Consider the following 14585-nt stretch of genomic DNA (forward strand, 5'->3'; position numbering starts at 1 on the left):
TACTGGACTCAGTCTGGTGGAGGCGGTCGTGGTTGTGGTCCATTAGTCCTTTGGATTAATCTTAACCTTCTATCTTTGATTTTCTTCATTCTGCCTTGCTCCAGACGGGGTGAGACCAGTGGAGTATCTTAGATGGCCATTTACAAGCTTTTCACACCCAGACGCTACTCACCAAAATAGGATGTGGAACGTTTTGTTTATAAACTCTGTTATGCCAGCTGAGCTAGATGTTCCCCAAGACCATGGTCCCCAGCCCTCAGCCCAGTAATTTGGTCCTGATCCCTGCATTTTTCTCTTAGGAACAAGGGCAAGTGTCTTTTCATATTTCTAGAGCTCATCGTGTTTTCTTTTTCTGTGAACTATTTATAACCTCATTATATTTTTACATAGGTTCCGTTATTTATGGTATGTAAACTACGTGTTACATGTCATTTATTACTAGTAACTGTTTTAATCAGCTGATAGTGGATATCTTGGTGACACGTAACTACCTTATATTCTGGTTAATGGATTCTCTTAGGAGAGTTGGGTGTCCTGAAAGGGTAGCTGTAAAACCATGATAGTAAAACACATTGACTTTCCTTACTCTTGCATTATTTTTTGGAAAAAAAAAAATTACATCAATCAGTCTTTTTAAAATACTGTTCTTACTCCTAGACAGTGTTGAAGAAATACTGATTCTCACTTTACCTACCTATTTTCTTTTGTCTTCATGCAGTCTCTGTGTGTATGTTAATCTTTTCAAAGATGGTGATTCCTTTGGCAACAATTACCTTTAGAAGCTGTTGCTCATTGAATTTTTTTTGCTGATTGAGTTTTAAGAATGAGTCCTATGTAATCAGTACTTACAGATCACTTTTTAAAATAGATTTACTTTGGGGAAGATTGCCGTCTTTTTATATGTTATATATAGTTTTTTACTTTGTTGCCAAGCTTTGGACTATTTATGTTCTGTCTGGGTTCAGTCACAGTATGAATGCTTTTTCCTCTAGATGTTTTTCCTCTTTCTTTTTTTCCTTGCTGTCATAGTCATCTAGCACTACTGTAACAGAAATACCACAAATGATGGCTTTAACAAAAGAGAAGCTTTTTCTCTCACGGTCCAATAGGCTAGAAGTCCCAACTGAAGGCTCTCTCTCTTTGTCAGCTCTGGAGGAAGGTCCTTGTGATGCAGCAGTCTTCGCTTGGTCTGGGAGCATCTTAGCGCAGGAACCTCAGGTCCAAAGGACGCGCTCTGCTCCCACCCTGCTTTCATGGTGGTATGAGGTCCCTGTGTTTCTCTGCTGGCTTCTCTTATATCTCAAGAGATTGCCTCAAGACACAGTCCAGTCTTGTAGATTGAGTCCTGCCTCACTAACACGACTGCTGCCCATCCTCCCACATTAACATCATAGAGGCAGGATTTACAACATATAGGAAAATCACACAATACCAGGAATCATGGCCCAGCCAGATAGATATACATATTTTGGGGGACATAATTCAGTCCATGACACTTGAATTAATTGAAGTATACTCTTCCGTGAATACATAATCTTTTCTCCTGCTGTAATCTGCTAGGTACTTCCCTCTATACACACAAGTACAGTTTTAATGAAAGATGAACAATGGCCTCAGTTTTCGTTTTGCCTGTTAGCTGCTCTGGACCATGCGTATGTTCTTCGTTTATAACTCTACCATCTGAAGGGCTCATCTCTCTGGGAAAAAAAGCTATTACATTACTGTAATTGCTTCTACTTGGTCCAGTTCTAGCCATCCTTCTCTCTGATTCCATGTTCACTTTGCAGATCGATCCAGATCCTAGGTAAACCCATTCATTGAATTCCTTTTTTCGAAAAGCCTTTGCTTCCCCTGTACATCACTTCTGAACAATCTCTGACTTTTATTTTATGATCACAAGCCCCTCGTCTACTTCTGGGATCTTGAGCAAGTCCTTTTCCTTCTCTAGTCACTACATCTTTACCTTTCAGTTTTAGCAAGGCCCCAGATTGACAGCTTCAGAAAGTGTTACAAAAGGAGAGCATTCAGCCATCCTACTGTGGGAAGGGACACTGCTGGTATTTAGTTTCTTCTATTTTTTTATACCTTCTACTCATGTTGCCGCATAGATGTATCCTACCCCTACTAAGAATTGTATTTATTTGATTAAACAAGTACTTTCATAACAATTTTTAATTTAATTGCTACTTAAAAATCAAGCCACCAGTGCTTCTTCGTTTATGCATTTAGAGTGCTTGTAACTGTTAAATATTACAGAAATTTTTTGAGCGTGGTTTGTTCTCCCTGCCCTCTTGCCTCCTGCTGTTTTTCTGGAATTCCATGAGATTATTACAAATTGCTTTCCAAAAGAGTTGTACAGTACCACCAGCAGTGCATGAGTGTCCTCCCCCCCCTTTTTTGTGCTAAGTTAGCAGATTTTGTCATGAGAATTTTTGCTGATTACTAGTGAGATTGACTATTTTTCTGTTACATTCCTTTTGTAAATTGTCTTTGCACATTTATCCTTGAGGTTTTTAGAGTTTTTCTTAAGTTTTATATGGACTTTGTATATATAGTAAAAATATTAATCCTTTGTTATCTGCTTAGAAATTTTCCTCAGCATGTTCACCACCCACCCCCCCACCCCCCCCCCCCCGTTTTGGGTGTATGATACATGTTTTGCAAACCAGAAGTCTCTAATTTCTATGTAATATCCTATTTGATAATCTTATGTAGGGTGTTTTTTTTTTTGTTTTTTTTTTTTTGTCAATTCTAATAAAGTAATTCTTTCCTACCAAATTTGATAAATGAGTTGGGGGTTGAGATCGTGTTAGTTCCTTTGTTTTTCTATTTTTTCCCCTTCTGTTTAATCCATATAGAATTATTTTAGTTGTAGGGGTTTGAACTTCTTTCCTGAGTTACTAAACTTGATTTAATGCCATGGATTTGGGTATTCTTTCCTTTGTCCAATGTATTACAGTATCTCCTTCTTGCTTATTAAGGCCTCATACATTATAGGCCTTTGGTATTTGTAGGTTTAACATTTACAGTTGCAGCTATTCTCAGTTGATCCCAAGGTCTATGCTACAGTAATTTGTAGTTTTGCTGTGGCTGGAATGTTGCTTGCTGCCAGGCTAGCAAATGGGAGCTGATCAGGTAGCTCAAAGAGAGCCTATCAGACAGGCCAGCACCCGCATCTCAACACAGCTTTGTTTTTCTCTACTTGTCGTCGCGTACACAGTAACTCTCGAAGTGATAAAAGCTGTTTCTTTGTGAAATATGGGCCCGAAAAGAAAACCAACCACTAGTGCTGGTGATGGAAGTGAAGAGAAAATGAAGAGGTCTAAGAAAGTGATGGTTCTTAGCCAGAAAATAGACGTTTTGGATAAATTAAAGTGGTTTTGCAGACTCAGGTAAGTTTGTGGTTGGTTAATGTTGCTACAGTATTGATGTAGTTTATATTTTGAGTGGCAGAATTTATTTTACACTTTGTAAATTACTAGTAACGGGAGGATTTTAAGATGTCACTTAAATGTCAGTTACATGTCACTGAATTTTATGGGGGAAATTAAATACTGTAGTAGTATTTGAAAACGAGATCTTTGGAGAGTCAAAGGTCTTGGGATATATCATTTACAACTAGGGTTGATTATAATACTGGATTATTTTATTCCGGTAATATTTCTGACCTCATGGCATTGGTACACTTTTAATGGTTTTGATATATTTTAAGGATCATTGTCCTAGGCCTATAATATGGGTCTTTTTTTCCTCCTCCAAATTTTGCTGTTTATCCTACCACATGAGTAATGGTACAGTGTTACCAAGTTATTAAGGTAAAAAGATCTTGATGGTATTTTGTTTGAGATTGTGTTAGTTATACTTTTGAAATACGTATTTTTCCCATTTGGAAACTGTCTCTCCATTCTAATGTTATCTAAAATAGCTCAGAAGTTGTTCAGCGTACCGTTTATGAACTTCATTCTTTTAAGCAAACGTTTTTGAACATGTGCTCTATGAATTGGGATTTGTATTAGATGCTGGGTATGGACAAGAATAGCTAATGTAATCACGTTTCAAGAAACTTGCAGTCTAGAAGAAAAAGATAATGTTGACTTGTGATTATAAAATGTGTAAAACATGTTCTGTTAAGAGACTACACAGGGAATTCTGGGAGCTCATAGGTAGGATCGGATGCCTGAGAGTTTCTAAGAGGAGTTGCTGTTCAGGAGTGAAGTGATCGTTCATGTTCATTGTGAATGTAATTGGGATCTGATCCCTCCCGGTGTTATTTTCACTTGATTATTGCCAGGCTGTTGACCTTGGTCTGTTGCAGCCATTTCAAAGAACTCATTGTTATAATATCTGTTTTATTTTAGCTAATGCATTTGGATTTTCATCACTGTCTTACCTCTTCCAAAAAATACATTGACTTTTACCAGTAACTTACTACTTTTATTATTGTCATTATTATTATAAGGATATCTGAAACAATATTAAATAATAATGGTGGTAGCAGACATTCTTGCTTTGTTTCTCAGTTTAGGGGGAAGGCATCCTGAGAATTTTGCTGTTAAACATAATGCCTACTTCAGGTTTAAGGATGGGTTGCTTGTTACATTTTAAGGAAGTATTCTGTGAGTTTATTAGGAATGGATATTGAATCAAACTCCCTATTGTAATTTGTTTAAATAATACTAGACATGATTTTTCTTTTTTAGTCTCTTGGTATAGTAGCTTTGTATTTCTGAATCTCTCCGTGGTCATGGGCTTTTATTCTTTTAATGTAATTTGTTGGAATTTCTTTGCCTGTATTTCATTTGGCATTTTTGTACATATTTTTATAAAACCGATCAAAGGCCTTTTGTGGTATCTTCTAGCTGGTTTGAGAATCAGATTATATTTCTTTTAAGGTGGTTTAGTTAGTAGTTATTTCTCTGAGCATACTCACTGCCATCAAGTTGTTTTCGACTCACAGTGACCCTGTGGGACAGAGTAGAACTTCCTCATAGGGCTTCCAAGGCTGTAAAACTAGGGTGGCCAACTGCTACATCTTCCTCCCATGAAGTGGCTGGTGGGTTCAAGCCGCCGACCTTTCAGTTAGCAGCCGAGCTCTTAACCACTGCACAACCAGGGCTCCTTTGTCCAAGCATAGAGTTGATTTATACAAGTATAAATGAATGTTTTTAGTACCAGGAGACTTGATGGTTGCAAAAAAACCCATTGTTGTGGAGTCAGTTTCAACTCATAGCGACCCTATAGGACAGAGTGGACCTACCCCCACAGGCTTTCTAAGAGCGGCTGGTAGATTTGGACTGCCGACCTCTTGGTTAGCTGCCATAGCTTTTAACCACTGTGTCACCAGGGCCCCACTTTGTGGTTGTAGTGTGTCTAAAAGAGAAAATCTGAATGTAAATTTTAATCCAAATTTTGTAAGTTTTTTTTTTGCAAACTATACTTGAGAAAAGGCTTATATTTTGTGACTCATTACTACTAAAATGGCATTCCTTTCATCTTTTCCCTTTTTTTGAAAAAGTAGTACTGTCTTGGAGATTTAATTTTAGGTGTTTAAAATATGTTTTCATTCAACAGGAGATCCTTTCATGACAGTTAAAAAGTGTTAGTGCTTTCTGAATATGGGACTCTGCTGTCGAGTCCGTTCCGACTCATGGCAACCCCGTGTGTGTCAGAGTAGAACTGTGCTCTATAGAATTTTCAGTGGCTGATTTTTGGGACGTAGGTCATCAGGCCTTTCTTCCGAGGTACTTCTGGGTAGACCTGAACCTTGTGGTTAACAGCTGAGCATGTTAACCCTTTGCACCGCTCAGGAACTCTGTTTCTGGGTATATTTATCTTAAATACAGGATTTTCGAAAACAGATACTTCTGTTAATTTTATGTTGTAAAAAGTGTAAACTGAATTAGAATATTTTTAAAATATGATTAGCCTTGTGAGAATTCACAGAATTATTCTTAATTAGAATCTTTTTTTTTAGAATCTAGTTTATCATAAAGATGTATGTTTCCAGTTATTATATTTGCAAAAATCAGATTATAGTTGCTGTTACCAAAGCCAGCAATCAGTTGACCTTTTAAAAATAGCATGAAAAATAGATGTTATATCTAATATAAAAGGTATAATATCTAATTAGACTTGAATTATTCAGCGTATTTGATGCTACCCACTTCTAAGTATTTTATGAAAGATTGACATCACTACATAAACTGGTGTAATTTAGAGAAGTAGACCATACTTTTCTTGCCTGATGTGACGGATTACGGAAATTTTTGTATTCAGGCCCGTGCCAATTTAGGAAAAGGGTTTCAGTATCAAACTTGAGCTGACAGTGAAAGGCAGGAGCATACAACTTATGATGAGTGATAGGGTAGTGGCAGGGGGTTGATGCCCAAAGTTGGTGGAGGAGGAAAACTGTACAGTGTGGTGGCTGTCAGCCAGCTGGCTGCTGACCAAAAGGTCAGCAGTTGGAATGCACCAGGTGCTTCTTGGAAACTCTAGGGGCAGTTCTACTCTGTCCTGTAGGGTCACTATGAGTCAGAATTGGCTCAATGGCAACGGGTAGGCATTTTACATAGATATCTTCAATGTAGCCAGCTATACTTAGAAACTTTCTCAGGTAGTTGAAGTTCAGTTCACTTGATTGTAAACTACCTTTTTAAAATTGATTTATTTTTAAGTACCCATTGCATTGTCTTCTTAGATGAAAAGAATTGTTTGTATAGGCTTTTTTTTTTTTTTTTTTTTACCTCACACTGTTCTCATGAAACAAATTTAAATAAGTGATACCGTAATTCTTTGCAAGATTTGGCCGCAACCTTTTTAATTTTAAAGGCAGAAACATTATAAAATGATATATTGTTAATGTAAAAAAAGTGAGAAAATCATAGAGCAAAGAGTGAGTACAAATCCAAAAATGCTTATGGTGAGGAATAAAAGAGCTGGAAGTGAATATTGTATCTATACTTAACAAATGAAGTCTCAGCTGAGGTAATAATGATTACAAAGTTAAGGTGTCATAACGTTTTGAAAGAATATCATAACAAAAAATACTAATTTAGTGATGATGGATTGGGACTAAATCCCCAGAGTATGCCAATCAAAACCAGTAGAATGGAACAGGAGCAGGGCATGGTGCTGGCAATGTAGATGCTAGTTACAGGTATGCTGATGTTTTTTCCCCCCAAGAGTAACAAACAATATACATATGTTCCTTAAATGGTTACAAATTAAACATTTAGGAATATGGGTTTAAACTTATTTGATATTGTAACAGACTTTTTCAAAAAGTGGAAACTTTTTCAGTCCATGATTTCCCTGCAAAGGTCTTGTATATGGTGTTTCCTCTCAAGTTTGAAGTACAATTCTTAAAGCCGTTATCAACTGTGGGCATGCAGTGTATCAAGTCTTCCAGTTCTTGGCTATATTATAAAAATCTTAGAGGGAAAAATGATGAACTTATTGCAGACATTTTTTTCTTTCAGCTGCTTTTCTAACCCAGACTGTGTGTCTTGATGACACAACAGTAAAGTTTGAAATATGGGATACAGCTGGTCAAGAGCGATACCACAGCCTAGCACCAATGTACTACAGAGGAGCACAAGCAGCCATCGTTGTATATGATATCACAAATGAGGTAAGTACAGTGAAACGTGCTTGAGTATCCATTTCTAATACTCAGAATTCAGATTAGAGAAGAGATGTTGAGAAGTCTTTAATTTTTAATAGCCAAACATGGCTTTCGTGAGTTAGAAAAGCTGATTAAAAAAAAAAAATACAGTATAAGATGAAAGTATCTCAGTAATACAGTAGTCCTAAGAATTTCTTTCTCACCCAGCAACAATGGACAGTCTTTTAACCTTGCCTCACAAAGATGCTCCCTAACCATTTTTTGAGCCCTTGTCAAATTGCTGTTTGTTTGTATTAACAGGAATCCTTTGCAAGAGCAAAAAACTGGGTAAAAGAGCTTCAGAGGCAAGCAAGTCCTAACATTGTAATAGCTTTATCAGGAAACAAGGCTGACCTAGCAAATAAAAGAGCTGTAGATTTCCAGGTATGTTGAATTTTAACTTCTGCTTGAAGGCACATAGTCATTGTAAGTTTTTCTTCTGCATATGCACATGAATTACAGTTATACTTTAAAAACCAGGCAAATAATAGAAAGTACAGATTTTTGAAAACATATCATTTACCATGTGAAATAAAATGTTTCTGCTGATAAACTTGAATTTTTAAATCTTTACATTACTGTAATGTACACATTGATTCAAAGATTTTGTTCATCTGAACAGTTGCAAAAGAAATAATGATTTGCAAGTACTATAGAAATATATAAAGCAAAAAAAGAATGACCCCATCCTACTCCTTTCCCCCACACGCATACATTAACTAGTGTCCTTTCTAACCTTTTTTTATTCATCTACCAATAATGCATACCAACACACACACACATATATACACACATACCCTCGTAACCATGTGGTTGTTCTTAAAAAGGCATTCAAAAACAAAGAACCAGAAAGTCCAGTTTGTATCTATGTTATCTGATATAGCAAAATGCATAATGTTCCCTGCAGCAACATAGAGAAGATACAATATTTAAAAATAAACCACAAAAAACAAGAAAAAGCAAACAACCCTACTTAGTTCTTTTAAAACTGCTCCTGTTACCTCTTGTCAGCTTTTGTATCCGAAGTCTGGGTGTAGCCATTACATATGTAATACCAGTAAAGGAGTAACTCTCTCTTCTGAGGACGATGGCAAAGCAGGAAGATGGAGTACATGTGCTCTGGGAAGGGAGCTGCCTGTTGTCTCTTGCAGCATTACATTTCAAGCCAAGCACAAGTGTGACTTTTTACGTTGTACACACTGCTTGATGAAATGGTGGACATGGTTTTTCAGCATGTTCTGCACATAGGTCGTGTATGCCGAAGTCACTTACGTGAACCACTCTGTAAAGTATGGTCTATTAGTCTTCCCGAGACAGTTACTTCCCCAGCATAGACTGGTGGATAGACCGCTTAATTGCCGTGAAAAATGGCCCTTTGTCTTCATTGCAGATATGAGCATAAGTAAAAATTACCGTTAGACCAAATACAGTTTTATATAGAGAATAGGGTAATTTTCTCCCCATCTGGAACTTGTCATTTGAAAACAGGTTTAATGAAAGACCAGATTAATCAAGGTGGGATAATGCAGGAAGAAATTAAAGCAAAATAGGGCAAAAGGAAGATGATATAAAAGTGTGAAAATTATCTCTCACAGTGCTCTTACCTTTGTTTTTAAGATGCTTTTAACCTGTTACCACCAGTTTACCAGTTGCTGTCAAGTTGATTTGGGCTCGTGATGACCCCATGTGTGCAGAGTTGAAGTGCGCTCCGTAGGGTTTTCAAGGCTGGAACCTTTCCCAAGTAGATCGCCAGACCTTTCTCCACAGGCATCTCTGGGTGGAGTCAGACTGCCCACCTTTCAGCTGATAGTTAAGCGTTTCACCATTTCTGCCACTGAGGGACTCAGTTTTAACTAGTAGTTGCTTATTATACAGTTATTGATTATGGATAATCAAATTGGAGTAGTAATAGGGAAGCCTCCTTTTTTGTATAACAAAAAAAAAAGCAGGTGTAGTGTGTTCAATGAATATCTCTCTTTATTTATTTTTGGTTCTTTAAACAGGAAGCACAGTCCTATGCAGATGATAATAGTTTATTATTCATGGAAACATCAGCTAAGACATCAATGAATGTAAATGAAATATTCATGGCAATAGGTAAGAGCAACTTTTTTTGTTCCAAATGATAAGTGCACATAAAACAAGTTACACTGGAACATATTTGCTTTGACCTTTTTATTGTGGTAAAATATATACAATAAAACATTTGTCAGTTTAACCATTTTTAAGTGCAATTCACTGGCATTAATTACATTCACCATGTTGTGCAACCCTCACTGCTATTTTCAAATGTTTTTCATCACCCTAAACAAAAACTCAGTATCGCTGAAGTAGTAATACCCCATTTCCCTCTCCCCTCATAGCCCCAGTAACAACCAGGAAACTGTTGACCTCATGCAGTTACCTATTCTAAGTATTTCATATAAGGAGGTTCATACAGAATTTGTCCTTTTGTCACTCATTTTGCTCAGCATACAGTTTTCAAGGCTCATCCGTGGTGTAGTGTGTATTAGAATTTTTTTAAGGCTGAGTAATATTCCATTGTATGGATATACCATAATTTGTTTATCCATTTATCTGCTCATGGACATTTGAGTGACTGTCCCTTTTTATTCCTTGGACTTTTATGATTAAACTGGTATTCTAGGTCCTTCTACCTGGCAATACTTTGTTAGTAATATTGGTAAATTTTTACCAATTAGGTTGTGATACTTTGTTTCTTCTGTGTGAGTTGGAAACCTGGGCTTTGAACTAATAGTTCAGCAGATAGGTTTTCTAGAAGTTTAGTAGAAAAATTTGGATAATTTTTTTTCTGCCAAGTTATACTTCATATATAAAAGGAAGATAAAACCCAAAGCAATATTTTTTACTGCAGCATGTAGGTATAATGAGATTTCTTTGTCCCTGGTCAGTAACTGTTTTCATCTCCTCTTTGACCTGAACAGAGTTGTTATTTTTTGTTTGTTTTGTTTTTTCTTCCAAGTTCTTGAAACAGTGCTGATTTTTGAGAAACATAACAGAGAAAAAAGTATACAGATTGACAAATTATTTTAATGCAAACCTTGTAATAGAGAAAGTTTCAAACTTCAAGGCACAGAGAGAAAGTGGGAGACCAAAACAACATCCAGCTTTATGTTACCCCGATGATCCTTTGATCCTACACAGTGCTCTTACCTTCGTGTTACCAAAAAACCGAAGTTGGGACGGGTGCATACGGCTCTTATTTAGCCTTACTTTAGTGCAAGAAAAGCCTCAAAGCCTTTTCAATGATTTAAAAGCGAGTAAAGGTGATTGTGAGGAGTTTGTAAAGGAGAGGGGTTGTCTCAGTTGTCTCAAAGTGAGGTCAGATTTACATAACTTTAAAGGGTTAGTTTGAGTTGTCCCGAGGATTTTGTAACCTGGGGACTGCCTCAGTTGTCTTAAAGTGAGGTCAGATTTACATAACTTTAAAGGGTTAGTTTGAGTTGTCCCGAGGATTTTGTCACCTGGGGACTGCCTTACTTAGTTCAAATCAAAACCTGTTGCCCTTGCGTCAATTCCAACTCATAGCAACCCTATGGGACAGAGTAGAACTGTCCTGTAGAGTTTCTAAGGAGCACCTGGTAGATTCGAACTGCTGGGACCTGTTGGTTAGCAGCTGGAGCTCTTAACCACTGCACCACCAGGACTCCTCTTAACTGATGACAGTTGCTGTTCCAGTTGTTCGTGATAGGTAATCAGGGCGGAGTAGTAATAAGGAAGCCGCCTTCTTTCTGTAAGCAAAATAAAACTATTTCTTTTGACTCTGATCTCATCTCCCCTCAGTGATTTCAAGGTGCTAATTCTACCTGCAGAGCCTGCTTTGGTGCCTCTCAAATAGTTTACTGCCTCCTCAGTTTCACGTGCCGAGTACTCTTCTCATCCCATAACATCTTTTATTGTACAGCAGTCATTCTTAACCAAGTGTCCACATTCCTGCCCCCACATACTCTCTAATCCTGAAGTCATACAGATGAACCAATTAACAGCTGGATCAAAGGCTAAAGAAAACTCCTGGGTTATTTTTCACTAGGTTCAAGAGTTTAATGGTGGTTTATCTAGGAAAAATCTGCCTGTTGATTGTGTAAAATGCTTTCCTGAGAAACTTGGGCTTGTAGTTTGCTAGGGAAATACTAGCACAGTTGTGAAGGATTGTGCTACAGTTTGCTCTTTTTACAAATTCCGATGCACTGATAGGAACATTTTTCCAACCAGAAAGTAGCCTCCGTATTAGAGTTTTCAGTTATTTTCCTTGGCTTAGAATGTTTCTTTTCCTGAAAGAAATCCCAGGTATAAATGAAACTGTGACCTTTTCATGTCCCTCACCAGATTCATAACTTAATCACACAAATGCACTCATATTTTTATTTTTGATAACTTCTTCAAATGAGCTTTTTTTTTATGACCTTTTCATGTCCGTCACCAGATTCATAACTTAATCACACAAATGCACTCATATTTTTATTTTTGATAACTTCTTCAAATGAGCATGCTTATTTTGTGGGGGACATCCTACAGTAAATTTATGGTCTGCTTTAAATTTGGTGAGGTCTTGAGTAATTTCTTTCATTGCACATCTTCATTACCTTGGTCTAGAATTTTTAGCTTCTTAACAATCCTAATCAGTTCAGAGACTGCCTTAGTTTCTTAGTGCTGCTATAACAGAAATTTATTTTCTCACAGTTGATGGGGCTAGACGTCCAAATTCAGGGTGCTGGCTTTAGGGAAAGGTACTCTCTGTTCGCTCTGGGGAAAGACCCCCATCTCAGCTTCTCTGGCCTTCCTTGGAGATCTCTGTCTTTTCCCCATTTGTGCTTGCTTGCTTCTGTGCCTAATTCACTCTTTTTGTGTCCCAAAAGTAACTAACTTAAGACACACTCTACACTGATACGGCCTCACTAACATAACAAAACCCTACTCCTAACACATACTTTGAGGGGACCCAGTTCAACCCAGGGACTAAAATTTGTGAATTGCAATTATCCTTATTCAGAACAGATAGATAGCAGGAGATTTTTTTTTTTTTTTTGTCTCAGTTGATCCCAATAGTAAAAATAAAAACAATATGGTTAAAAGCTCCTCTTTACAGTTTATGTCCTTGGAGAGGTATGCCAAAGGGAGAAATGATCACTTTGTACTCACTCCAGAAGCTAACTTGGTATAATGCAGTTTATAATGCTAAGCTACTCTTTGTCCCAGGTACCAGTATTCAGCGCCTACTGGGGTTGCTTGTAAATACATTTGACTGGAAATTTATCATTACATTACCATTTATACTACCATTCCTAGAGCAATTTCCTAGAAAAGGGAGTAGCCCAAGGTGAAAGCTTTTTTCCTAATCTTCAGTGCTTCTAGCTCTCAGACCCATTGTCCCACACCCACAATTCTAAAGGTAATTATTGCTGATGTGGGATATATAGAACAAATAAAGAATAAAAGATCCAAAATGCAAGTAGGCGTTCGGATTTTGAAGTAAAGCACGTTCAACTTATGAGTATCCTGAATCGAGGCTATGGTAAAGCTAGGGTCTAACCATAATAGCCCATCTCCAAGGTTGAGAGACAGACCAGGTTGGCTAGCTACCTTGACTATCAGTGCTCTTAGAGATAATCAGTATTATCGTTACCCTCAAAAAATAAATCCAACACATTGAGCGTATTTAGGATCAAAGCAGACAACATCTAGCAGGTAAATGTAATGAAGCAGAGGCATACTCCAAAGAACAGAGGAGAGGCATACTCCAGAGAACAGCTGGTAGCTTTGTAGAGTTTTGCAGAGCTGAAACCATAACTACTGGTTAAAGGACCTTGTCTGAATCTGGCAAGCCAAGCTCATGTGATTCAGAATTGGGACCCTTCAGGATCAAGTCCATGAACATTAGGCACAGCTACTGATGAATCAGATAAGGGTCTTAATCAGTCCTAAGAGAGTAAAATGGTAGATGTTTGAAAGGCGGAAGGCAGGGGAAGCCAGGAAGGACATAGATGTCATCTGTCAGAATTGTGAGTGGTAATTAGTTTGCACAGCAGAGGATGAGTTCTGCGGGGATGATGGTACTTGTTTGTGTCCTGACTTGCCCTGAGAAGTGTTGGTGGCAGACCAGGGTACATTGGTCTGAGCTAAGCTTCTTTATAAACGTTATTTACTAACCATCACCTTTTTGAGCTTCCAATCATTAAAAGAGCATAATGCTCTTTTAAGAACTATCCATATGGGATCAAATTAACCACAGCAACTTGAAAGATTAGATAGGAAAATTAGGGGCCAGTGAATTTATGTTAGTGGGCGCAGGCCAACTCAGAAAAGGAGGGTGAAAATGGTTGCACAACTCAATGTAATCAGTGTCACTAAGTGGTACATGAAGAAACTGTTGAATTGGTGTATGTTTTGCTGTGTATATTCTCAACAACAAAATAAAATTAAAAAAAAAAGTTAATAGAGGAACTGGGTGAACAGATTTAAACTGATGTTCATTTTCAGAATGAAAGATACTTGTTTACAGATACTGAAAAAATGTTTATTAACTTACATTTTCTTAGAATAATAGAAGTATTAATGATTATCAAATAAAGCACAACTTTTCTGGTAGTATGAAATAAAACCAAACCAAAACGAAACCCATAGCCATCAAGTCAATCCCGACTCATAGCAACCCTATAGTGTGTCTATATAAAGAATTAATTCTAGCTCTAACCACATAAATGACTAATTCACATTTGATGATGTGTCTGCAACTGGTCCCTGTCCACCTCCCCCTGTTAACACACACCCAAAAATCAAACTCCGTACAGGCAGCATCCAGTGTTTTGGCATTTAAAGACACTCAAGTAAACATGTAAAAGGATGACTATAACGTTAAATGATACTTTGAGGTAACCTAATTAGAAATAAAAGTTGTCTTAAT

The 14585-nt window shown here is 37.3% G+C and overlaps 1 protein-coding gene across 2 annotated transcripts in view; it reads left to right on the top strand.

Annotated features, from left to right (window-relative positions):
* Positions 1–14585, top strand: part of RAB5A (RAB5A, member RAS oncogene family) — a 33608-nt gene that overhangs the window by 12294 nt on the left and 6729 nt on the right. The window contains exons 3-5 of one of the 2 annotated variants that reach the window (XM_003415732.4): positions 7479–7630; positions 7925–8047; positions 9667–9760. In XM_003415732.4, the coding sequence (XP_003415780.1) occupies positions 7479–7630; positions 7925–8047; positions 9667–9760 (369 nt within the window). The remainder of the gene's footprint in view (positions 1–7478; positions 7631–7924; positions 8048–9666; positions 9761–14585) is intronic. The other variant, XM_064277355.1, reaches the window with a different exon arrangement.

This window comes from Loxodonta africana, chromosome 27 (genome assembly GCF_030014295.1).
Source record: "Loxodonta africana isolate mLoxAfr1 chromosome 27, mLoxAfr1.hap2, whole genome shotgun sequence".
NCBI lineage: Eukaryota > Metazoa > Chordata > Mammalia > Proboscidea > Elephantidae > Loxodonta > Loxodonta africana.